We start from the raw sequence: 25,195 nt of genomic DNA, 5'->3' as shown, positions 1-25,195 counted from the left end.
TGTCTGTAAAGAATCTAAAGACCCAACATCTGAGACATCTGCTGGCTTTTCAGATCAACCCCTCGGTACTGTACCGGGGGTCTATTCAGAGGACTCCCAGCCCCCCACCCGCCCACCACCAGACTTTCACCAGCTTCCATGGGACTCCCCCAGAGAGCTCTCTGCAGTCCTTCGTCTCTGCCTCTGAAGCGCTGCTTACAGTCGGAGACTCTCGTGTCGCTGCACTTTGCATGACAATCCCAGCCTCTACCAAGGCCATGGCCCAGGACAATGCTTTGTATGGCCGGGGTTTGATGTCTTCGAAGGCCATTGACTTACCCCCCTTTTTGGACCGCTGCTCAATCTGCTCTTTCCACTACACTCCCATTTCTTTATTTCCATCCGAGAGCACAGTGGAAGGCAATGCAGCAAAATATATACACAGGCTGACAAATGAGATTTTTTTTTTTTTAATTAACGTTCAGTCATAATAGGATTTCAACTGGGCAGTGGTCATAATAAACTGTGGAATTGAACTGTGGGAAATGAGAAATAATGTTCCGATTGCATCCAGGTTAGACCAAGTTTATTTTGCTGGCTCGAGGCGATTTCATTTTGCCCCTTCTGAAAAAGCAAGTGCCTCTCTTCGCTCTCTGTCTCTCTCGCTCTTTCGCTCTCTCTTGCTCCCACTCTTGTACGTCTGAAGTGAAACTAGGGGGGCCTGGTGTTTGTTTCACAGAAGAGGTGGGTGTGGGGCGGAATCAAAGGGTTGAGACGTATTGTTCAATGTGAAAAGGAGCTAATGGTCGACCATCGCAACTCGGGGTCTGAAGTCGACGGGGTGCCCCGGGCTGGGTCGTACAATAGCACCCCTCCCCCCCCTCTCCCTTCCCGCGGCGCGTCTTCCTGCCGCAATCTGTAGGCCCACGCCTCACGCTGGGGGAGCGCATCTGTATCGGTGGAGCAGCCATCGAGCACCCTGAATGGCCACCGATCAAGTGTGAATGGCCAAGGTCCACCTGAATGCCGGGGGCTGGTTTTATGAATTTCCTCTCTGTTGTCTCCGTTTTTTTTATGTGTGTTTTTTGTATCGGTTATTATTGTATTGTTTCTTCACCTCCAACATTCAGGATGTATGTCAGAATGTATCTTGGAAGACAAATTCGATATAGGCATATGCTAATAGAATACATTTATTTATTTCAAATTACGTAGGCCTAATATAAATCGAAAGTTCTTCAAATATTTGTGGCTTTTGGACTTCCAAGGTCTGGTTGTTTGTGAAAGCTGGTTACTCTGTCGACTAATTTCCCAATATTCTGGTCCTACTGAAAACTATATTGTAAGCCTGATTGAAGACCGCATGGAGACCTTTCGATATGTAATTCTAAGACCAATCAGAATCGAAATACAGGCCTAAATCATATGCATCTCCGATCAAACTACAGCCGATCATCTGAGCTGTTTTCTGGGGAAACATATCACTGAGTGGGTTTACCTTCTCGATCATTTGTTAGCCTAAATGTTGGGGAAATTAAATGAGATCCACTGGGAACACAATTAGACACATTTTAATATCAAAGACATCTCCTTTACGATGCATAATTTAAACAAACTGAGCATAATGAGGATGCATGAGGCGAACTGCAGTTATAGTGTTGCTATATGTATTTCGTGGCTGTTTAGCATTGTTAATAAGATGACCAAATGATAGGCCTTCACAGCCTATATGGGTGGCAAACATGTAGGGTGCATAAGCCTGCCAGTTAAATCAATACAGTGGTTTCTGTTTTAAGAGTATAGTCTTAAATCGGAGTTATAACCTATAAACTACGTAGAAAACGTTTTAAAGAAGTAAGTGGGGAAACCACGCCCTATGTGGGGAGGACTCAAGGTCATTCACAAATTCACCATCAACCATTACTGCTGGCCAATGGGAGACGAGCTCATCCAATCTCCAGCAGCTGTACGCGTGATTAGGAGGACCTGTGGAGCCACTCCTAACTACACAGACACACACACCAAGCAGCAGTCTGAAGGTGAGGCGGACGGTGGATTATACCGCTCTATGGACCTGAAGCTAAAAGGCTAAAGACAACTAAAGCCCTTCACACCTTCCTAAAGTGTGGCCCCCACTGTGAATCTTCGAGAAGACGTTCAAGTAGGCCTACTTTTAGTGGATCCTTGCCATAACGACTTTTTGGCTTTTTAGGTTTGCTTTGCAAAAGTTTAACCGATGAGCACGAAACACCGGTAGCCGTACCTAGCATTTCGTGTCGAGCGTGAAGCGGTTTGTTAGCCCGAGGCTTGAAAGGATGTCCGACAGGTCGCAGAGTCCGGCCTCTGACTGCAACAGCCGACCGTATGACTTCAGCCGGGCCAACCTCTACAGCCACCCCACCATGGGGCAGGACAACCTGGGAAACAACGCCGGGTCACTGCAGCTCCCGTCCGGCGTCCTCCAAGACCCGGGTCTCCTCTTCAACAAGGCCACTTATAACGGGATCGCCCAGGCCACAGCGCAGACATTTTTCCCCTTCCATCACGTCGCTGGGGACTACAGGACCTCCGATCTACAAACTGGAGAGTTTGGCCAACCCAAGCATTGGTATCCCTTCGCCGCGACGGACTACACCGGACAGGTACCCGGGGTCATGGCGACCAATCAGCCCACCAACCTCAGTCCTCCCATCGCTGAAACAAGGGAACAGATAAAATTGCCCATGCCTGAGATCAAAACAGAAAAGGAACCGGAGGAAGACTATTCCGCCGAGATAAAGGCCCAGCATTACACCACCGCCGCGGCCTCCGCGCCCATGGCCCACGGTGTCTACTACTCCCCGGCGTGGAACCCGTCCTTCTGGCCGGGTCTTGCACACATCACCCAACACCCCATTAATCAAAACCCGTCCACGTCGTCCGCGTCCTCCCCGTCTCTCTCCCCCTCGCCACCGAGCAACGGAGTCCAGGCTAACGCGTTCTTTAACGGGAACGCAAACCAGGTGGTGCCCGCACCTCCGGCTCAGAACTCGGCCCCGACCCGCAGCAGTGGGTCCTCTAGCGGGGGATGCAGTGACTCAGAGGAAGAGGTAAAGTCGGTTTGACCCGAATGTATTTACCTTTTTGGTGCACACTTGTTGAAGAAAAAAAACAACTTTATTTTTCTAAACGGGGTGACTCATTAAACGCTTTGCTTTATTTTTTTAATAACAGGAGAACTTGTCTACTGAAGAACTGGAGCAGTTCGCTAAGGAGTTGAAGCACAAACGGATCACTCTGGGCTTCACCCAAGCGGATGTAGGCCTCGCCCTCGGTAACCTCTACGGTAGGCCTAATTGGCTCGAATCCATCTGAAATGTTTTTGTAAATGCTTGCCATTTAATTTTTAACTCTGCATGACTAATTTGCATGTCTTTCGTTATTTGTATTTCCCCCCCCCAAGCCAATCATTCGTTTTTAAGTTTGAATGTTTCTGTTTCAAGGCAAGATGTTCAGTCAGACCACCATCTGTCGGTTTGAGGCGCTCCAGCTGAGCTTTAAGAACATGTGCAAGCTGAAACCGCTGCTTCAGAGGTGGCTGAACGAAGCAGAGACTTCAGATAATCCTCAAGATGTGAGTTTCAACAGTTTGACCAACGGCTAGGCCTACATTTTGCATGGAAAAACCTTTCACTGCAGCACGAAGGAAAGACGGCTGGATGCTAATCTTACCCACCAGTTGCATTCACCTGTTAAGAAAAGCAAGCAACCTTGCTAACCCCTTACATTTTACTTGAAGTTGTGGCGCGGTTAAATGCTGCCATCTGGTGGCGATATGTGAATAAGCATTTTTACCATAATTACGTCATGTTCACCTAATGGACCACTGGACGATAATATACACTTGGACCTTCTCAGGCCAGTGACTCTCATAGTGTGGAACAACGTTCTGACTGTTGGCAGTATTTTGCTCCTCAGATGTACAAAATTGAGCGTGTGTTCGTGGACACCAGGAAGAGGAAGCGGAGGACCAGCCTGGAGGGTACGGTCCGCTCCGCCCTGGAGTCGTACTTCATCAAGTGTCCCAAGCCCAACACCATCGACATCACGCACATCTCCGATGACCTCGGGCTCGAGAGAGACGTAAGCCCCCCCCCCCCCCGCCTCAAAACCCTTTTTATGAACGGAACAGGAACACGGACCCCCACCCACTAACCCGAGCCGTGTTTGCTTGTCCGTTCCCAGGTGGTCCGCGTGTGGTTCTGCAACCGCCGGCAGAAGGGCAAGCGGCTGGCGCTGCCCCTGGACGAGGAGTGTGACGGCCAGTACTACGAGCAGAGCCCCCCGCCTCCTCATCCTCCTGCAATGGGCATGATGCCCTCGTCCATGCCCGGCCAGGGGTATCCAGTGCACCCGTACCCGGGCGGCCCGCCCACCCTCTACATGCCCCAGCTGCACCGGTCCGACGCCTTCAAGCAGGGCCTGCACCCCGGGCTGGTAGGTCACCTGACGGGATAGTCCACCAACCCTCCAAAAACAACAATCACCTCCGCCCTATGATGGAGTTCCCCCCCCCCCCCCACCCCCTCAGTCATAGGGAGAGTGGAGGTCCCATAACAGACTCGTGTGCGAGAGGGCTTGTTGACAACCCGGTCCTGTAAGACTCGGCATCGTTTGGATGTTTATCTCTTTTGGACGGCTACCTCAGTCAAGTATTTGCACCGCCGTGCCTTTTCTATTTTTTATTTTTTGGTCCTCCGAAGGAGCGACTACTTGTGTATTTTAGATTGTCTTGTCAGTTGGAGGTCATGCCACGGGTTTCCTTGGTGTTCTGAATTGTTGTGAGAACAGAGTTCTCATTTGGTTAATCTCAGTGTTTACACTAAGAGCTACATCGAAGGATGACTCGTATGAGCTCGGCTTTTAAACGTTTTTATTTTTGTAAATGCTGTGAAAAGGATTTCCTGGAAGATGGTTTGATATAAGAAAAAAACACCCCAACAAGGAATTTCAATTGGTAATGAATGATTTAAAAAAAAAAAAAAAAAAAATGTTACAACCTATGACATGCATTAGAATTTCCTTTTTGACCAGGTTCATTTTAATAAAATCCTCCTTTTGGGAGGATGTAACATTTTTGCACAAAGTGGGTTTATCTTGACCAAAAGTCCACTGTCTGTTTCTTGTTCTATGCACAAAACGGGCGTGTTTCTGATCAAACTCATGCTAGTTATTATGGCTTATGATCTTAATTCAGGTACAAAGAGTGTATATTGTTCTCAGATGCAATGCTGCTTGAAGTATCTTGGACAAACAAGTTCTTGACAACTAAAATGTAATGACTTCTCTTGATATATTTTTCACTAATGACTAACCTTCCTAGTCCTAGATCGGCCGTTTCCATTCAGTCATCAGCTAAAGACTTTTGGCTACTGGACTGTAAATGAAGACCTGGTAGGGGGGGGTGCTATAGTGGCCACGGGGAAATGTTTAAAAGGAACTCTTGTCTACAGCTTGGTTGAATGTAATTTAGCCCAGCACAGTTTATTGTGTATCAAGTGATCAAAGTTGAAGTGACAGAACTTGGGATTCTGTAGAGGAAATTTCGCCATCTACTAGCTGGGCTATTGCGTGTGTGAGAGCAGTGCCTTATGCAAACATGCTTTTGTATTTTTTACGAGTTTGTCTGCCTACATTGACTGAATCAAGATTTGACCGACTGGCAACCAGAAGTCTTTAATATATTGTTACTGTGGTATATGTTCACGAACCTTTTCATTTTACATTTCCTTTTTTGCAATACCTATGCATACCATAGTGACTGCATTCTAACTGCTACTTGGTAATTTATTGAAACTAGCTCACCCAATGTTCTCTGTTGTGCGTGTCCCCTATACTTCACCTGTATCTGCGCCAAGCAATTAAATGCATTTTTCAAAAGTATTCAATCCAATATAAATTATTTTTCTTTGAATTATTGGTTTTAGGTCATGTAGTACCTAACTGTATGTTGGGCATGATTGTTGGGCGTTCCCACACTTATAGATCTGAAAGCAAGTGGAGCCACTTCTGTTTTGAGGTCCCTATCTAATCCGTTATCATGTGGTTTGAGGTCAGTACCGTGCCATGTTCAGAACAGTATTGCAGCACTGCTGTGTATAGCGAATTAGCAAAGAGGTGCTATGCTTGTGCTCTCAATTCATAAAATGTACTCTTTCTGGTGAACATTTACCCATACAATGTATACATACTAAATGTTAAGCAAAAATCTACAAATGCATAGCCTTGGCTGAACCTTTTATATTCCGTTTTATACATCAATGCATCAAAATTGTATGTAGCAGCTTGAATGCAAAAAGTTTATATTGGATACCTAATACTGTAATGCTACTTGTGTGGAAAAACAGGATCCTGTGGTCCTCTTGTGGTTTCCATTCAGCCACGACCCTCGGTCAAACGTTAACCCACGCTTCTAGGTCGGTGTAGATCTTGTGCTTGGGTAAGCTGTCGTGTTGAGAACAGATACTACACAGCCTCTCCCTCCAGTCTGTGTACTGCTTCACCCGCCACTCCTTCTGCCACCCTAAAAAATGCGAGTAGCTCTCCTCATCACTCACCAGCTCTCGCAGTCGCCTACCCAGTTCTCCAACGGACGCAAACTCGTCCACATGGATGAAGGAGCTGCGCGGGGCCACGGCTTTGTAATCCTTCAGTGGGGGGCCCAGCACCACCGGAACGGCCCCCGACTGGTAGGCGTTGCGCCACAGCTTCTCCGTGATGTAGTCCCTGGACTCCGAGTTCTCGAAGGCCAGGTAGAAGTAGCATTGGGAGATGGTGGGCAGGAGGTCCTCCGGAGACAGGGCTTTGTGGTTCCAGCGTCCGTACACGGTGACGGGGACGCTGTCGATTAGCTGAGCGTACAACCGGCTCCTGCGGTGATCCGGCCTGTAGCTGCTAACCACCCAACAGACGGGGACGCTCTTATTGTGAAGGACTGGCTCCTCTCCATCTCCCGGTCCCCTGGGCACCAGCTTCCCGTACGGGATGTGGATGTCCGCGTCCCTCCGGTAGGACATGGTCAGGTTGAAGAGGTCTGCAAAGGGCCGGAGGTCTCCGTTGTTAGGCGGGGACTCCAGAGACATCCAGACCCATCTCTGGCCCTGCGGCCGGGGCAGGACGAGGGGCAGGGCCTGCAGGCCTCGCACCAGCTCCCGGTTGTGGAAGACCACCACGTCCGCCGTGGCGAAGGTGGAGCGGTCGGACCGGAGCCTGCACGACGACACGTTGTAGCGCTTCAGACACACGTCCCCTTCCAGGTCCAGGGCCACGCCGAAGGGCCAGTGCCACAGCAGGACGGTGACGTTTGGATGGGGGGCGGGTTCTCCCCACGCCGCCTTCGGCGGCATCCACAATTCACAGAGGAGCAGGAGTGGGAAAGGGAGGCAGAGGAGGAAGACGAGCAGTCCCTTCATCAAACCGATGAGGGGGTTCAGAGTCATCCGATCAGCGACCTGCAACGACATGTTGACCCTGGCCAATGTTCAGCCGGGTTTAAATCACAATTATCCATTTAAAATGTGTGTGCAAATACAATAACCATACATATCAACATAGCATTCTGTGTGTACAATTATTTGAAGGTTAGAGGTTGAGGCCAGTTAGACACCCCACACAATCCTGAAATGTAAAGTTAGATTTCTCAAGATTTCTCATAAATACACATTTCTTTGCAAAAATTGTGCTGCAGGTGCATTCTTAAATGTAACATGTATCACGTATGTATTTATATTTAGATTAATACTTTCCAATGGATATTTCCATGTAACTCCAGACCTCCATGACCATGTACATTGTGGTTTTAACGCAAGACTTGAAGTAGGGACCTTGTGACCCCCAAACAACACATTTACAGCAACACACTTTATCCCCACTAACCTGTCAGAGATGAAGGTCCTTCTGATCCGAGGTCAACACTGAACAGGCTGCTGACTGACAACGGCGACCGATGTTCTCAGTATTTAGTTTTCAACCGTCATCAACTTTGACATTGACAGTTAGGTCTTGGTGACTCTCTTCCAGGTTATGCTAAGCGGTGAAAACACTTCCTCTTCAGCAGTCTGAAACTGCTTCTCTCTCTCTCTCTCTCGCTCTCTCCTCTTTTACCTCTCTCTCTCTCGCTCTCCTCTTTTACCTCTCTCTCTCTCTCTCTCCTCTTTTACCTCTCTCTCTCTCTCTCTCTCTCTCTCTCTCTCTCTCCTCTTTTACCTCTCTCTCTCTCTCTCTCTCTCTCTCTCTCTCTCTCTCTCTCTCTCTCTCTCTCTCTCTCTCTCTCTCTCTCTCTTTGTGATTGTACTACCTTTAAGATATATTCCCTTCCCTTTTTCTGTCTGGTGAATACTCCATACTTGGCTTGTTTCCTCTTGCACAACATTATACTTGTTCATGTCAAAATCAACTGAAAAGTTCTGTGAAGCGAAGGAAAATTGTAAGCATATGAGCCAGGATGTGGCCAGATTGCTTTACCATCTGAATGAGTGTACTGTTTAATAGTAAACAATACACGTCTGAACAGAAATGTCATCACCCAAACAAATCAATTAAATCCCAATAGTATCGTCCCAAAATAAGCCAACATGGTACCATAATTGAGAGGACAGTACACCAGCAGAACAACAGATGGATTTACTTATGTGCTTCCAAATTAAGAGTTAGTTTGTTGTCTCTTTTTAGTTTGCTGTTTGGGGATAAAGCGTATATCTGGTTATATTAGTGGACATTATCATGTTGTCAATAGTATGTCTTATCTTCAGCATCTTCAGATCGAGGGTTCAGGTTAAGGCCCAATCCCATTTCTACCCCTTACCCCTTCCCCTTATCCTTTCAAAACAAGGGGGAGGGGTAAGGGGAAGGGGTAAGGGGTAGAAATGGGATTGGGCCTAAATCTGAACATCTTGGTTTGGGTGAGGGATAGGTCTGGTCGTCTGGTTAGAGGGTTAGGGTTAGGTCTGTACATCTGGGTTGGGGTTAGGTCTGGTCATCTGGTTAGAGGGTTAGGGTTAGGTCTGTACATCTGGGTTGGGGTTAGGTCTGGTCATCTGGTTAGAGGGTTAGGGTTAGGTCTGTACATCTGGGTTGGGGTTAGGTCTGGTCATCTGGTTAGAGGGTTAGGGTTAGGTCTGTACATCTGGGTTGGGGTTAGGTCTGGTTAGAGGGTTAGGGTTAGGTCTGTACATCTGGGTTGGGGTTAGGTCTGGTCGACTGGTTAGAGGGTTAGGGTTAGGTCTAAACATCAGGGTTAGGGTTGGGGTTAGGGTCAAGGGCTAGGTTAAGGGTTATGTCTGGTCGTCTGGATCGAGAGTTGTGGTCAGGGGTAATTCTAGGTGTCTTAGAGACACTGTCCTTCCTGAGTGTTCGACTCCCAGCTCAAAGGTTCTGGGTTTGATCTCAAATCATTATGTCCATCGCCTGGCCTGTAGGCATCCCTGACCAGGGTGGCCTAAGTTCCAATGTGACGTGTATCGTAAGTCACTTAAAGTCGAGGTTCGCTAAAAGCATCTGCTGATTGAATGAGTAATTGTTCAAATCAATCAATATTCAACCATCATGAGACATTTGAGACGAGGCCAGAGGTGACAAGTAATGAAGTGCAAATACTTTGTAATCATACTTAAAGGCACCCAGTGCAACTTTATGTAAACATTCAATGAAAAATAAACATTCAATTTCTAGTCTTTTTTACACGTAGTAAGTTTCAATAACTCCATACCATTACATATCGACATTCAAGGAGCAAAGATGAGACGTCGTTGTGTGGTGAGAACTGATAGAAAATCGTAAACAACAACAATCGCCGGTGGGGAGAAGCCATTTTTCCATTGACTGGAAGCCTGCTTTATTTATTGTAGGTTACAAAAAATAAAGAAAATGGCGGCATTGTTGTTATCGATTTTCTATCAGTTCTCACCACACAACGACGTCTCATCTTTGCTGCTTGAATGTCGGTATGTAATGGTATGGAGTTATTGAAACTTACTACGTGTAAAAAAGACTAGAAATTGAATGTTTATTTTTAAGCCTCGAAAGTTGCACTGGGTGCCTTTAAGTAGAAATTTTGGGTATCTATACTTTACTGGAGTAATTATCTGTACTTTCTACTTCTTACATTTAAAAAATAACCTTGTTACTCCAATTTCATTCCGGTGTCGTCCCAATGTAGTTACCCGCGAGCAAATCTTTTTTTCGTAGGATGCAAGTTCCGCCTTTTTCGCCTCTGAGAAAAAGGGCTAGAAGGGCTCTCCTTTAGATCGTGTTTCGATTAGTCCTAGCTGTTTGGGGGAGTTTAGGGTTAGGGTTAGAGTTATTTTTAGGGTTATGCTTAGTGTTAGGGTTAACCAATCAGAGGCGCTACTTTCCCCACCAACCTACGAAAAAAAAGATTTGCTACCCGCGATAAGAATTGTATCTCTGGCCGCGGAAGCGCGCATGCATCCAGTGTGGGCGGAACTACACGCTACACTTTGAATGGCTGATGTTTTCTAAATGTTGAATATCAACAAGGTTGTAAAGTAGTAATTTATGGCATATCTGTCAAAATGTATGTTTTTATTCTTCCTACGTGTTTACGATATTTATTCATTCATTGCACTGCGGCCAAACTGACAGCGGTACTGAAAACCAGCTGATCGTATTTTATTCCTGTAAGCTTATCCACATTTCAGTTGCATTCGGAATAGATAACAATGATAACATTGATCATGGTAGACCTAATAATGAGGAATCGCAATAATAGAGCCTTTCATTACCCTGCTCAAATAAATACGAAAACAGTGAAAATATGTGATACTTCTCTATAATGCACCCTGAATGAAGAATATACATGTTTCCTCTTTCCTATAGCCAAAGTTATAGACTGTATCTTCAACCTGCAAAAATATGTATCCCCTTTTCATTGTACTAAAATGCTTCCATTTTCAATAGGCATAAATGCGGCTGAAACATATTTCTTTGGGGGTAGTTTTGAACAGTTTGAGTATCTATCAACTTCTACAGAAGTATTTTTAAACCCTAGTGTCTATACTTCTACTTGAGTAATGAATGTGAATACTTTTGGCATCTCTGGACGAGGCATGTGCCTGAAATGCCCAGTGTTCAGCAGTGACTCTCTAGTCTAATTTTCATCTTCGATATCATGATAGAATAGTCAAACATGTGCGCACGGTTGCCTTCTGAATTGGGGGCTTTCCATCTGTGGTTTAGTTTCACTCCAGAAGTACTAAGTTCAGCTGGCACATTTGGTGTAATGCGTGACTCATCCCTAAAGCCCGAGACATTTACCACATTATTCTACATTAACTATTAGAGGACCATGCTATTTGGACATAACTGCAGGACTCTGAAGTGTTGCAGGATGCTTTCAGAAATGTTGCAGCAGTGTTTCTTCAAAAGTGTGTAAATGAAAGACATTCAGGATACAGATGGTTCTTCAAAAAAGAGAAGAGGGGGGGGCTCACACTAAGAACAAAAGTTGACTTTGTAGTATGGAAACTTCAAAACCCTATATCCTTCATGTATGTTGATAGTAAAGTGTTTGGTGCTCAAAGCAGCTCATTCATTTCCATGCAATTTGAACATCAGTTTGTGTTTCCTTGTACAAGAGACATTGTTACTAAACACTTGAATAAATGGGGGAGAGAAGATATTCACCTCATATTACATTATACGTGTTAATAAATGCTAGTTGTAAATATTGAACTTATTGATTATTATTTATTTGTGAGCCGTTCCAGTGTGTTGTAATATACATTAAAACGGTTGCTTACACATTCTCGCCATGTTTGCTAATATCATAACATCTTAACAACTAATTCCGATGTCAATATGCTCGATAGAATCAGAATTGATCTATGGCACACTTGTTGTGATTTGTGGATTCCAACGCATCATTAAATGCAATGTTCACATGAATCACACACCCTACTGGAATTCAGTATTAAACTGAAGCTGGGACACAAAGCTGACCTGGGTTGAACTGCACTACTTTAGATCCCTGCACACACACATGGCTCTCGGTTAAACGAGAGCCATGTGTTACCTCTCCCTTTCTCCCTCTCTCCTTCTCCTGACCCCCGGTCTCCCGCTCTCCTGGTCTTCCTTTTCTCTAATTAACATGAGACACACGTGTGTTTGTGTATGTGTGCATGAGCGTCGCTAATGAAAACACAACAACAGACAATGTGTCAGAGCGAGTCACTCATCTATTGTTCCCTCTATTGATGTTAATCGACAGCTCAGGTTTCACCCTGGGCCACCTGAGGGCTCACTGCCATGAAGGTCACGTGAGGTCACACCCAAGGTCACGCCTAAGGTCCCGCCTAAGGTAGCGTCTAAGGTCACGCCCTCTAAACTTGAACTTAGGTTCCACCCTACGTGCGAAGGACAATCCAATCTTCAGCGGGAGGCGGTAGCCCGAGAGGCAAGGCCAAAGAGGAGGAAAAAGGAAAGCGCTGTGATCTCATGGATACAGTATATGGAGCGGTGGAGTGAGTGACAGAGAATGTGTTAGCAAGAAGGGAGGCTAAAGGAGGAGATTTCCAGATCTGCTGGTCTAACTGGAAAGTCTGGAGGGGGCGTGGGCTCACAGGCACAGCTTGACAGGTGTGGTGAGAGACAGACAGCGATAGAGAGACACAGAGAGAAAGAGAGAGAGAAGGAGAGACAGCACTGGAATTACAAGTGTTGCATCCTCCTCTTGGTGTCGAGGGAATCAAGTGTTGTCGGGCGGTTAGTTTCAGCTGACCAGACTTCAACCATGTCACTAGGTCAAAGAGACACACAAAGTAAGTACGCTTAGGGTTGTTGATGTGGTTGTTGTGTTGTGTGTTTAATCCCACAGTAAACTCCAGTTTTGTGGTTTTGGCAAAATGTGCAGGAAATACTACGTTTGTGAGTCCAAATGGAGAGGGAGAGGAGAGAGAGATGGCTGAGCCCCCAAATATTGAACTCTTTATAAAGGTAGGCCCCATATTAACCTCCAGATAAGCATACATTAATACTAATTCAAATGTATTAATAACTACTACCTCAAACACAGCTGTAGTTACAATAAGAACCCAAAATACTGTCATGTGAGAAGTTTCTATGGTTTTATTTTGTGCTTGTTCTTTGGCAGCATGATATAGCTAAAAAATGTCATTGAAATGTCAATGTCAGTTGTATCTCTAGCAGTATTGATGGTAGCAGAATATTTGTTGCATTATTATTTGGTCGACTTTTCTTTAGATGTATTCAGTGGCAGTTCAATAGCATCATTATAAAACACATGTATTTTAATTGAGAGGAAGAGGGATAATCAACCACTCGTGTATGTTTTAAACGGCAGAAACACAGCCGTAACCAGGGTGGAACAAGACGACTGGGCAGTTTTACCTGCGTTTCCTTCTACAAAATACCTTACATGCCAATGTCTCAAAAACCTTTCAGGAGATTCAAAGATGACAGATTATGTAAATAGGTCTTGTTAATACATTGGGTGAAATGCTATGTATTAAGATAAATATTCATCTGTCTATTAGTCTATCTTTCGGCCGGTCGGTTTGTTTAGACCAGGAATAATGGCTTTGTCCGAGTTTATATTTGTCCGAGTTTTATTTTACGCAAAACAGAGTGCAGCGCATGGTCAAACATCAGCCATGCATAGGAGTGTGCTACCTAGTGACTAGTTACAAGGAAGTTGTGGAGGGAAAACAACACCCATATGCAGATCATCTGAAGGGTCGATGTTTACTTCCCCTTCAACTTCCGAGAACTGAAATGCACAGTACTCAAGTACACTTAATGCAAAATACATTGAGCTAACTCCAGAAAGAACAGAGACTAAACTGATACACACAGGACATTGCTGGCAATCAGGCCTCCTTTTCCTGGGCTTTATGTACCCACCTGCATGAGCAATTAGCTTAAAGACACAAACAGCCACCGATTAATGAATTAACTCGGAATAAACGAGAAGGGAAACCAAATTAGACCGGAAAGTTGGATTCACTGAACTTGGGAAACAAAACCAAGGAGCACACACAGACATAGATCTTAGGTTGTAGCCCCCACTGCTAATCATTCTTACACATTTTTACACCTCTGTCTGTCTGTCTGTCTGTCTGTCTGTCTGTCTGTCTGTCTGTCTGTCTGTCTGTCTGTCTGTCTGTCTGTCTGTGTGAGTGTGTCTGTGTGTGTGAGTGTGTGTGTTTGGGTATGTGTGTGCGTATGTGTGCATCAGGCGAGTGATGATTGTGCAGGTGTGGGAAACTGTCCGTTCAGTCAGAGGATCTTCATGATTCTCTGGTTGAAGGGTGCGACCTTCAGACTTACCACCGTGGACATGAAGTGAGTCAAGTGCCACTTCCACACATTCTCCAAAGGCTCCTCTTCACCACTCCTTCTTTCTCCATCATAATTTATGTCTTAAAAATTGCAAGAAAAAACATCATGCCACAGACCCGGCCAGCATGAAACACACATAAAAAGTCACACAAATTAGGAGCAATAATGATAGCAATGCTAATGTTTTTAAGCAATACTTCAATTGTTAGGGACTCCGTCCCTGGTGTTGCCATTACGTATTGCTTTCTCAATTTCTCCAACATTAATTCAGAAAAAATCTTTTCACATTAAACGCTGGGAAATTTCTTTAAAATACTGATCACATTTTTTTGATTTACATAATTGTTTGACACCTAGTTTGACCTTGGGATTGAGATTTTTCCCTACTTACCTGGTGGTTAGGGAGATCTGTTTGCTGGTGTCTCACAATCCTTCTCTGTTTCCGACGTCTTCCTCACAGGGCCCCTGAGGTTCTCAAGGACGTGGCCCCGGGCTCCCAGCCCCCGTTCCTCGTCTTCAACGGGGAAGTTCGCACGGACACCAACAAGATCGAGGAGTTCTTGGAGCAGGCGCTGTCACCGCCGCTGTGAGTTTAAACACACAACATGGACACGCTCTGGTCCATTGAGTTTCAGTCCTGTACTCAAACAAAGTGAACCATGACAGCTCTGAAAGCAAAACGGCCCAACCACACCAACTAATACCTTATGTTTCTCCTGGCAGCTACCCCAAACTGGCTTGCAGATACAAAGAGTCCAACACAGCTGGCGATGACATCTTTCTTAAATTCTCAGCGTACATCAAGAATCCAAACCCCGGACTGAACGACCGTAAGAGAAACTTAATCCTTACTGAGAAAGCATTTTGTTGGTGGCGTTTGACAGGCACAGACAGACCCCTCATTGTTGTAACCTAACCACGAGAGCCATGTGTTAACCTAACCTCTGTTTTGATTTAATGTTCAAGGGAAAAAACCAAAGGGGAAACAATGGGTCACTTTACTATTGAGGGACTTGAAGTGCTCTGTTTATTATTTTTGCGCGTTAAAAAATGTCTGTAGGATGATTAAAAAAAGAACTGAAACAAGAGAAAGTAGTTCCTCAGGTCAACCTGAGCCCTAACGTAGCAAACAAGACACAACTCAGGCTACAGCCAACAGTTCTATTTCAGGCTACGCCTTCTGCAAGCTTTCTGCAAACATGCTGTAGAAAAGCCACCCACTGAGTTAACCAAGTACAATATGAGGCAACCACTACTTAGATGGTACACAACCATTAAGTTTTTCTCTTGCTTTTGCAAGAGTAAAACTGAAAGGAATTGCTCTTGCTTTTCTGTGTAGCATGGAAATATACATGGAATAATAATAATGGGATGGATATGAACATAGTCACGGATACTTTTGTTTGTTACATTTGGGATGAAAGGCAATAATTGAACACCTAATACATAGCCTATTAGGCTATAAATAAATAACCTAAAGTCAAAAGCGTATTTAGTGAGAAATTGTATTTTAATACATATTTGCTTCTCTTTCCAAATGAAAACAGTGCATTCAACACACTAGGTATACTAGTGTTGAAAGCCCAGTAGTGCTCAGGGATCACACTAGGTAGGGCTCAGGGATAACATTTAGTGTATGTAAGGGATCCTCAATGTGCCTTTCAGTGCTGGAAAAAAAGTTCTTGAAAAGCTTGGCGAAACTGAACGACTACCTGCTGACCCCCCTCACTCACGAGCTGGAGAAGAACCCCAACGGAGGAGAGTCCAGCCGGGCCTACCTGGACGGAGACGCCCTGACCCTGGCAGACTGCAACCTGCTCCCAAAGCTCAACATAGTCAAGGTCTGTAGAGGAAGCCCCATAGAGCACACTATGACTCTCTGTCTCTTACTGCAGTACAACTCTTACAGCTACTTCAGATAGCAAGCTCAAGTTATGATTTAACTCACGCATTCAAAATTTTTACATACTTTTTTAGATTCATTTTTATGTGTATAGCCCTTAATGACAGTTACAGTCTCTAAGAGCTTAACATGCCATATTTTGATGATACCCCCTTAGCCCCAACCCCCAAGAGGGCAAGATGAAACTCTCTTTATTAGCAAGGAAGTAATCTTGAAAATGAACACAGTATTTGATAGCCCTCATTCCTTGCAATGGGTGAGATAATTTACATAAATAAACAAACATTTTAAATAATTTAGTTAATAATAATGATTAGACACACAAAACATGTAGACAACTGATAATTTAGTGCCTACAGAAACACGCTTCCACACAATCAGAAACATACACATGTTTAGATACAGACACTGTCACTCATCAACACATTCAGCATCAGTCCAGATTACAGCAACAGCAGCTGCTTTGGCACCCCTAGGTCCCAATCAAAAGACTAAAGAGGGGGGTTTGGAATACCAATTCATATCTCTCTGTTGTGCTCTTTTACCCTCATCTTCAAACCTCTTTTTTAACGCAGTTGTGGAGTTTCATGTCATTTATTGAATCTATAATATATATTTATTTCTGAGTGGAAATAAATCCTTTCCTCCAGACGGTGTGTATTAAGTACCGTGGCGTGGATATCAGTCAGATGAGCCTCCTGCCGGGTCTAACGCAGTACCTGGACAAGGCCTACAAGCAGGACCAGTTCTCCCACACCTGTCCGCCTGCCTCAGAGATCCTCTGGGCCTACCACACGGTGGCCAAGTACCTCAAAAAGTAGTCCGCCTGAGGGACTACCAGGTGGTCTAAGAGAAAGGCTAGCAAAAGCAGAATGATGTGCACTGAAAAAAGCACTGCAATTTTTTAGGAGAGATTAAGGGAGATCAAATAAGCTCATGTCCGATTCGCTGCTTTACAATTGGTTGATTTAAATCAATCAAGTGTCCAATAGCTATGATCCTATTAGTAATAGGGATTTTTGTTGTTTGCTGTTAAATAAATAGAAAATCAAGTTATATTTCTTAATCCATTGCTCATGTTATCATCTGGAAGTATATTGTACGATAAAAGAGAAGAAAGCATGATGACGACCGGATTGTTTGTATTAAACAGCATTTAGCTTTTTGATCTTGATGGAAGAAATAATGGAGGAAGAACACTCGTTGACAACAATGTAGACGTTTAGGTCATCACTTATTTTATGAACACTAACATAAAACATATTTTACTACCCATTCAAAGGTTTTTTGCCCATAGTTAGCCATGATTGTCCAGTCAGTGTACAAATATGTATGATATAGATGACCTTTTTACAGTGACTTTCAGCAATAATCATCCTGTGATTCAGAAAATGTGGCAATGTGTACGATTAAGCCACACCCAGTAAGTACGCAGGAGACTTTCAGAATTAGAATGACTCAGTCACATTAAACTCCACCGTGCAATACATTTTAACCAGTCTGAGCTCTTTTCTCCTGAGTTTCGAGTAGTCTGGAAACTCTTTAATGCGCTATCATCACACCGTTTGTGTTGTGTCTGTGGATCTCTCTTGTGGCGCGAATTGACTCAGCGTAGCGTAGCTCAGGGGGCCGTGAGTGTATGAAGGTATTATTGTAGCAAAAGTCTCAAGCATGCGTACACTAAAGTCACAAATGCGTAACTAAAGTCACAAATGCGTAACAGTAAAGTCACAAATGCGTAACTAAAGTCACAAATGCGTAACAGTAAAGTCACAAATGCGTAACTACAGTCACAAATGCGTAACTAAAGTCACAAATGTGTAACTAAAGTCACAAATGCGTAACAGTAAAGTCACAAATGCGTACCTAAAGTCACAAATGCGTAACTAAAGTCACAAATGCGTAACTAAAGTCACAAATGTGTAACAGTAAAGTTGAAGTCGTAAATATTTATTCTACCATTGTCAACACGAAATAGGGGCTACGAGTTCACAAATCCTTTGTTACGGGTGCACGTCCATCGATACGACTGCACGAATCTGCTGCTACTCTTGTGAACACGACTCTTTTTCTTGTGGGTACGACTCTCATTTTCCTGTGAGTACTTTTGCTACACGCCTAGGTGGTATATGTGTAGCAAAAGTCATTCGTATGACGTAGAGCGTCCGTGGGCGGGACAAAATTGCATAAACCAATGAAAGTCGCCGGCAGGGGATGCACTTTTCAAACTACACTGGGACCAGTCCAAGATTCCACCTCCTCATTTCTGGAATCTTGACAAGTTCACAGAAGAGAAGACGGCATCCTACACGTCAAAGGTGGGTATCTTAAATTATGTTAAATTTCAGTTCAACTGAATTCCCCCCAAAGTAGGCTATTGCATTAACATGCCGCCAGTGTCATTCAATGTATTATAATGGTCGCCATAATATATAATAATATGTTCAGAAATGTCTCGGATCGGCCTACTGCACCGCCTTTGTGAATTTAATTCCCCCCCCCCCCATATAAATCCCATATTCATACATTTAAATTTTAACTGGCTGACTAGGAAACTATATGAGATAATACAGGGGAAAATCAAAAATAAATACACAATAACACTTAGTTTCACTGAGTTCCAACAAAATGTAGCATAGAGCGCTCCCTACTTTATTGATTACCAATGGGTGAGACTGTAGCGAATGAGGCGCGATAAGAAGTGTGAAGTTGCCCCCATCCCCCAAATAATTCGAAAATAGGTGGAAGCGTGTGTGCTAGTTTGTGCTGGCAAATTAAACGTTTGTGCTCAAACCATTCTGGAGATATTTAGCATGTAATATCTCCACGTAAACCGATTTGGTTTTTAAGATAGGCCTATACACCTTAGTCCGACAAACATTGGACCGAATCGGGTTTCTCATAGTCGGATTAAGACCCCTAGATTATTCAATTGATGTCGCATTAACCGTGTTTCAATCGGATTGGAATTCGATTTTGCACGCGGGGTAGGCCCGAGACCGGGGCCTACCCAGGGGGCCCGGGGCCGTGAGCCTTAAGTAGCCGATAGTCGTGTTTGCGCCGTCGTAAAACGAGAAACGGCGATTTATTAAAAAAAGGTGGCGAAGAAGATGATGGAAGCCGGTGTCGTGCCAATGTAATTACCATGTAGTTAAAATGTACCCGATAAGAAGAGTATCCCCGGAAGCGGGATGCATGCATCGAGTGCATGCGCGCTTCGATTTCACCCCGTTCACCCAAGACTAAAAAGGCTCAAATAAAAGTAGATGTTTTTCTAAATGTTGGTCATCAACGAGTAGAATGAATGAATGAACGAATGTTGAATATGGGATTTAAACTATTTTTCGAAAGATGGGGGGGGGGGGGGGAATTAAATTCACAAAGGCGGTGCAGTAGGCCGATCCGAGACATATCTGAACATATTATTATATATTATGGCGACCATTATAATACATTGAATGACACTGGCGGCATGTTAATGCAATAGCCTACTTTGGGGGGAATTCAGTTGAACTGAAATTTAACATAATTTAAGATACCCACCTTTGACGTGTAGGATGCCGTCTTCTCTTCTGTGAACTTGTCAAGATTCCAGAAATGAAGAGGTGGAATCTTGGACTGGTCCCAGTGTAGTTTGAAAAGTGCATCCCCTGCCGGCGACTTTCATTGGTTTATGCAATTTTGTCCCGCCCACGGACGCTCTACGTCATACGAATGACTTTTGCTACACATATACCACCTAGGCGTGTAGCAAAAGTACTCACAGGAAAAAGAGAGTCGTACCCACAAGAAAAAGAGTCGTGTTCACAAGAGTAGCAGCAGATTCGTGCAGTCGTATCGATGGACGTGCACCCGTAACAAAGGATTTGTGAACTCGTAGCCCCTATTTCGTGTTGACAATGGTAGAATAAATATTTATGACTTCAACCTTACTGTTACACATTTGTGACTTTAGTTACGCATTTGTGACTTTAGTTACGCATTTGTGACTTTAGGTACGCATTTGTGACTTTAGGTACGCATTTGTGACTTTACTGTTACGCATTTGTGACTTTAGTTACACATTTGTGACTTTAGTTACGCATTTGTGACTTTACTGTTACGCATTTGTGACTTTAGTTACGCATTTGTGACTTTACTGTTACGCATTTGTGACTTTAGTTACGCATTTGTGACTTTAGTGTACGCATGCTTGAGACTTTTGCTACAATAATACCTTCATATGAGTGGGAGGGGTTTGGGAGCAGTGCTTAATTTGAGGGGGAGCAAGGGGGAGCGCGCTCCGGAAGCTCTGACGCGCGCTCCGCCAGCTCCGCCACGAGCAGTATAAAAAAAAAATGCGCTGCGTAGCGGTAATCAATGAAGTACGACATAACATTGCGTGGGGAATAGGTACTTTGGCGCCCCGTGTTGCAGGCGTACACCCGTGTATAGATGGAATGAAACCCTCACTGAAACCCCCCGCCCCCGCCCCCGATCTTCCTGATTGATTATAAAGTGGCAAGTAGCCTAGAATAAATATTGACATGGTCTTTACAAGAAAGCACATACACACACACACACACACACACACACACACACACACACACACACACACACACACACACACACACACACACACACACACACACACACACACACACACACACACACACACTCTATATATATATATATAGTGTGTGTGTATGTGTGTGTGTATATATATATATATATATATATATATATATATATATATATATATATATATATATATATATATATATATGATATGGTTTGGGTTAGGGTTAGGCGTTTTCACACAATAATTAAACCACACAAGATTCAGGAAAGGACAGTAATCCATTCACATTATTATACCTACATTTTAAATATTGTTAAATGCTATAAGCGTTATTTGGAGTCATGAGGTTATAATTGTGACTGTGCCTGCACCAACGCAGGGCCAGGACCTGGGGTTTTACCTATAGGAGACAGTAAACAGAAATGACATTGCATTCTCTAAAATGAGATGTGAAACTTGCAAACTTAACAAGGTTGCAGAACGGTAAAGTTCTGCAATTCCTGAACATGTGGCAAAGTCATGTGGTAAGTCTTCCCCACAAAGTCTTCTATTTAGAATTCACTAGGTAACCAAATCAAATATTTATGCATCTGTTTGTCGCTCTAGGCAGTGGCACCAGAGGAAGGTCCGCAATTGTATCAGGCTGGCCATGTCCCCCCCTTGTGGGAGCCACTGCTCTGCCTTCTGGCGATTTGTTGTCTATGTTGGTCTGGGATAGGTTTCTTCACGTTTGAATGGATCCTCTGGGCCTACCACACGGTGGCCAAGTACCTCGAAAAGTAGTCCGCCTGAGGGACTACCAGGTGTTCTAAGAGAAAGGCTAGCAAAAGCAGAATAATGTGCACTGAAAAAAGCACTGCAAATGTTTGGGAGAGATTAAGGGAGATCAAATAAGCTCATGTCCGATTCGCTGTTTTACAATTGGTTGATTTGAATCAATCAAGTGTTCAATTGCTATGATCCTGTTAGTAATAGGGATTTTTGTTGTTTGCTGTTAAATAAATAGAAAATCAAGTTATATTTCTTAATCCATTGCTCATGTTATCATCTGGAACTTCTGGAAGTATATTGTACGATAAAGCAGAAGAAAGCATGATGACGACCGGATTGTTTGCATTAAACAGCATTTAGCTTATTGATCTTAAAGGAAGAAATAATGTAAACGTTGAGGTATCGTCCATTGAAAAAAAAAAAAAAATCAAACATATTAACAGATTTTATGAACACTAACATAAAACATATTTTACTACCCATTCAAAGGTTTTTTGGCCATAGTTAGCCATGATTGTCCAGTCAGTGTACAAATATGTATGATAGATGACCTTTTGCAGTGACTTTCAGCAATAAACATCCTGTGATTCAGAAAACGTGGCAATGTGTACGATTAAGCCACACCCAGTAAGTACGCAGGAGACTTTCAGAATTAGAATGACTCAGTCACATTAAACTCCACCGTGCAATACATTTTAACCAGTCTGACCTCTTTTCTCCTGAGTTTCGAGTAGTCTTGAAACTCTTTATTGCGCTATCATCACACCTTCTGTGGTGTGTCTGTGGATCTCTCTGTGGCGCGAATTGACTCAGCGTAGCGTAGCTCAGGGGGCCGTGAGTGGGAGGGGTTTGGGAGTGTCGATGGTAAGATGAGACATGCCCCCTGCAGGACGTTCTTGTAACAAAGAGAGGTATATACAGGCCGGCTAGCCAGATTTTTTTGTTCTTGTAAAATATATCGGTTTATAAATTGTGATTTCATTGATAAGATAATTAAAATATGTATCTATCAGCATTTACTACAGATATGTCTAGGTAATATGTCTGAGTATTGCAACTTTAATAATACTAACTTTGAACATTGTTCAAAATTTGAAAAGGTATAGAGAAGTGTATGAATTAATAAAGAACATAAATGTATCAATGAACCGATCTTCCTGATTGATTATAAAGTGGCAAGTAGCCTAGAATAAATATTGACATGGTCTTTACAAGAAACCACACACACACACACACACACACACACACACACACACACACACACACACACACACACACACACACACACACACACACACACACACACACACACACACACTATATATATATATATATATAGGTTAGGGTTAGGCATTTTTACACAATCATTTAACCACAAAAGACATAGACATCCATTCACATTATTATTCCTACACATTTTAAATATTGTTAAATGCTATAAGCATTATTTTGGGTCATGAGGTTATAATTGTGACTGGGCCTGCACGAACGCAGGGCCAGGACCTGGGGTTTTAAGTAAACAGTAGGAAATGACATTGCGATTATCTAAAATGAGATGTGAAACTTGCAAACTTTACAAGGTTGCAGAACGGGTAAAGCTCTGCAATTACTGAACATGTGGCAAAGTCATGTGGTAGTCCCCCCAACGAAGTCTCCTATGTAGATTTCACTAGGTAACCAAATAACCGAATCAAATATTTATACATCCGTCTGTCGCTCTTATTGGCAGTGGCGCCAGACGAAGGTCAGCAATTGTATCAGGCTGGCCATGTCCCCCCCTTGGGGGCACCACTGCTATGCCTTCTGGAGATTTGTTGTCTATGTTGGTTTGGAATAGGTTTCTTCACGTTTGATGGATCCTCTGGGCCTACCACACGGTGGCCAAGTACCTCAAAAAGTAGTCCGCCTGAGGGACTATCGGTGGTCTAAGAGAAAGGCTAGCAAAAGCCGAATAATGTGCACTGAAAAAAGCACTGCAAATGTTTGGGAGAGATTAAGGGAGATCAAATAAGCTCATGTCCGATTCGCTGTTTTACAATTGGTTGATTTGAATCAATCAAGTGTTCAATTGCTATGATCCTGTTAGTAATAGGGATTTTTGTTGTTTGCTGTTAAATAAATAGAAAATCAAGTTATATTTCTTAATCCATTGCTCATGTTATCATCTGGAACTTCTGGAAGTATATTGTACGATAAAGCAGAAGAAAGCATGATGACGACCGGATTGTTTGCATTAAACAGCATTTAGCTTATTGATCTTAAAGGAAGAAATAATGTAAACGTTGAGGTATCGTCCATTGAAAAAAAAAAAAAATCAAACATATTAACAGATTTTATGAACACTAACATAAAACATATTTTACTACCCATTCAAAGGTTTTTTGGCCATAGTTAGCCATGATTGTCCAGTCAGTGTACAAATATGTATGATAGATGACCTTTTGCAGTGACTTTCAGCAATAAACATCCTGTGATTCAGAAAACGTGGCAATGTGTACGATTAAGCCACACCCAGTAAGTACGCAGGAGACTTTCAGAATTAGAATGACTCAGTCACATTAAACTCCACCGTGCAATACATTTTAACCAGTCTGACCTCTTTTCTCCTGAGTTTCGAGTAGTCTTGAAACTCTTCATTGCGCTATCATCACACCTTCTGTGGTGTGTCTGTGGATCTCTCTGTGGCGCGAATTGACTCAGCGTAGCGTAGCTCAGGGGGCCGTGAGTGGGAGGGGTTTGGGAGTGTCGATGGTAAGATGAGACATGCCCCCTGCAGGACGTTCTTGTAACAAAGAGAGGTATATACAGGCCGGCTAGCCAGATTTTTTTGTTCTTGTAAAATATATCGGTTTATAAATTGTGATTTCATTGATAAGATAATTAAAATATGTATCTATCAGCATTTACTACAGATATGTCTAGGTAATATGTCTGAGTATTGCAACTTTAATAATACTAACTTTGAACATTGTTCAAAATTTGAAAAGGTATAGAGAAGTGTATGAATTAATAAAGAACATAAATGTATCAATGAACCGATCTTCCTGATTGATTATAAAGTGGCAAGTAGCCTAGAATAAATATTGACATGGTCTTTACAAGAAACCACACACACACACACACACACACACACACACACACACACACACACACACACACACACACACACACACACACACACACACACACACACACACACACACACACACACACACACACACTATATATATATATATATAGGTTAGGGTTAGGCATTTTTACACAATCATTTAACCACAAAAGACATAGACATCCATTCACATTATTATTCCTACACATTTTAAATATTGTTAAATGCTATAAGCGTTATTTTGGGTCATGAGGTTATAATTGTGACTGGGCCTGCACGAACGCAGGGCCAGGACCTGGGGTTTTAAGTAAACAGTAGGAAATGACATTGCGATTATCTAAAATGAGATGTGAAACTTGCAAACTTTACAAGGTTGCAGAACGGGTAAAGCTCTGCAATTACTGAACATGTGGCAAAGTCACGTGGTAGTCCCCCCAACGAAGTCTCCTATGTAGATTTCACTAGGTAACCAAATAACCGAATCAAATATTTATACATCCGTCTGTCGCTCTTATTG

At 43.3% G+C, this 25,195-nt stretch overlaps 3 protein-coding genes and 1 long non-coding RNA gene across 5 annotated transcripts; 2 read left to right on the top strand and 2 right to left on the bottom strand.

Moving 5' to 3' along the window:
- Positions 1–121: 121 nt before the first annotated feature.
- Positions 122–5,898, top strand: pou5f3 (POU domain, class 5, transcription factor 3). Its single transcript, XM_030354046.1, has 5 exons — positions 122–3,068; positions 3,193–3,304; positions 3,462–3,592; positions 3,937–4,101; positions 4,204–5,898. Exons 1-5 carry the CDS (start codon positions 2,295–2,297, stop codon positions 4,474–4,476), a joined length of 1,455 nt encoding a protein of 484 aa, XP_030209906.1. The 5' UTR covers positions 122–2,294; the 3' UTR covers positions 4,477–5,898.
- fut7 (fucosyltransferase 7 (alpha (1,3) fucosyltransferase)) lies at positions 4,875–8,178 on the bottom strand. 2 transcript variants are annotated; one of them, XM_030354050.1, is made up of 2 exons: positions 7,894–8,178; positions 4,875–7,488 (listed from the first exon to the last, which is right to left on the bottom strand). In XM_030354050.1, exon 2 carries the CDS (start codon positions 7,479–7,481, stop codon positions 6,411–6,413), a length of 1,071 nt encoding a protein of 356 aa, XP_030209910.1. In that variant the 5' UTR covers positions 7,482–7,488; positions 7,894–8,178; the 3' UTR covers positions 4,875–6,410. The 2 variants fall into 2 exon arrangements, with proteins under 2 accessions (XP_030209910.1, XP_030209911.1); XM_030354051.1 differs by having other exon boundaries at positions 4,875–7,469.
- A 4,309-nt stretch (positions 8,179–12,487) lies between these two features.
- On the top strand, positions 12,488–17,732 carry clic3 (chloride intracellular channel 3). Its single transcript, XM_030354932.1, has 7 exons — positions 12,488–12,794; positions 12,887–12,969; positions 14,231–14,337; positions 14,795–14,920; positions 15,058–15,164; positions 16,000–16,175; positions 16,888–17,732. The coding sequence occupies exons 1-7, from the start codon at positions 12,767–12,769 to the stop codon at positions 17,056–17,058; spliced, it is 798 nt and encodes a 265-aa protein (XP_030210792.1). The 5' UTR covers positions 12,488–12,766; the 3' UTR covers positions 17,059–17,732.
- On the bottom strand, positions 13,088–14,835 carry LOC115542611 (uncharacterized). The gene is made up of 2 exons (XR_003976571.1): positions 14,726–14,835; positions 13,088–14,414 (listed from the first exon to the last, which is right to left on the bottom strand). It is a non-coding gene; the product is annotated as an uncharacterized LOC115542611 (long non-coding RNA).
- Positions 17,733–25,195: the final 7,463 nt, after the last annotated feature.

Source organism: Gadus morhua, chromosome 4 (genome assembly GCF_902167405.1).
Source record: "Gadus morhua chromosome 4, gadMor3.0, whole genome shotgun sequence".
Classification (NCBI taxonomy): Eukaryota; Metazoa; Chordata; class Actinopteri; order Gadiformes; family Gadidae; genus Gadus; species Gadus morhua.
Note: the sequence above shows the minus strand (reverse complement) of the source record. Positions and strands in the feature narration are given on the sequence as shown.

What these genes read in the sequence shown, in the direction of transcription:
- pou5f3 (XM_030354046.1), top strand. Translation starts at nt 2,295, where the DNA reads ATGTCCGACAGGTCGCAGAGTCCGGCCTCTGACTGCAACAGCCGACCG. An exon ending in GCAGTGACTCAGAGGAAGAG is followed by an intron (nt 3,069 to 3,192) that starts GTAAAGTCGGTT and finishes TTTTAATAACAG; the next exon opens with GAGAACTTGTCTACTGAAGA. An exon ending in CTTCAGATAATCCTCAAGAT is followed by an intron (nt 3,593 to 3,936) that starts GTGAGTTTCAAC and finishes TTTGCTCCTCAG; the next exon opens with ATGTACAAAATTGAGCGTGT.
- clic3 (XM_030354932.1), top strand. Translation starts at nt 12,767, where the DNA reads ATGTCACTAGGTCAAAGAGACACACAAA. An exon ending in CTTACCACCGTGGACATGAA is followed by an intron (nt 14,338 to 14,794) that starts GTGAGTCAAGTG and finishes TCTTCCTCACAG; the next exon opens with GGCCCCTGAGGTTCTCAAGG. An exon ending in CAGGCGCTGTCACCGCCGCT is followed by an intron (nt 14,921 to 15,057) that starts GTGAGTTTAAAC and finishes TTCTCCTGGCAG; the next exon opens with CTACCCCAAACTGGCTTGCA.
- fut7 (XM_030354050.1), bottom strand. Translation starts at nt 7,481, where the DNA reads ATGTCGTTGCAGGTCGCTGATCGGATGACTCTGAACCCCCTCATCGGT.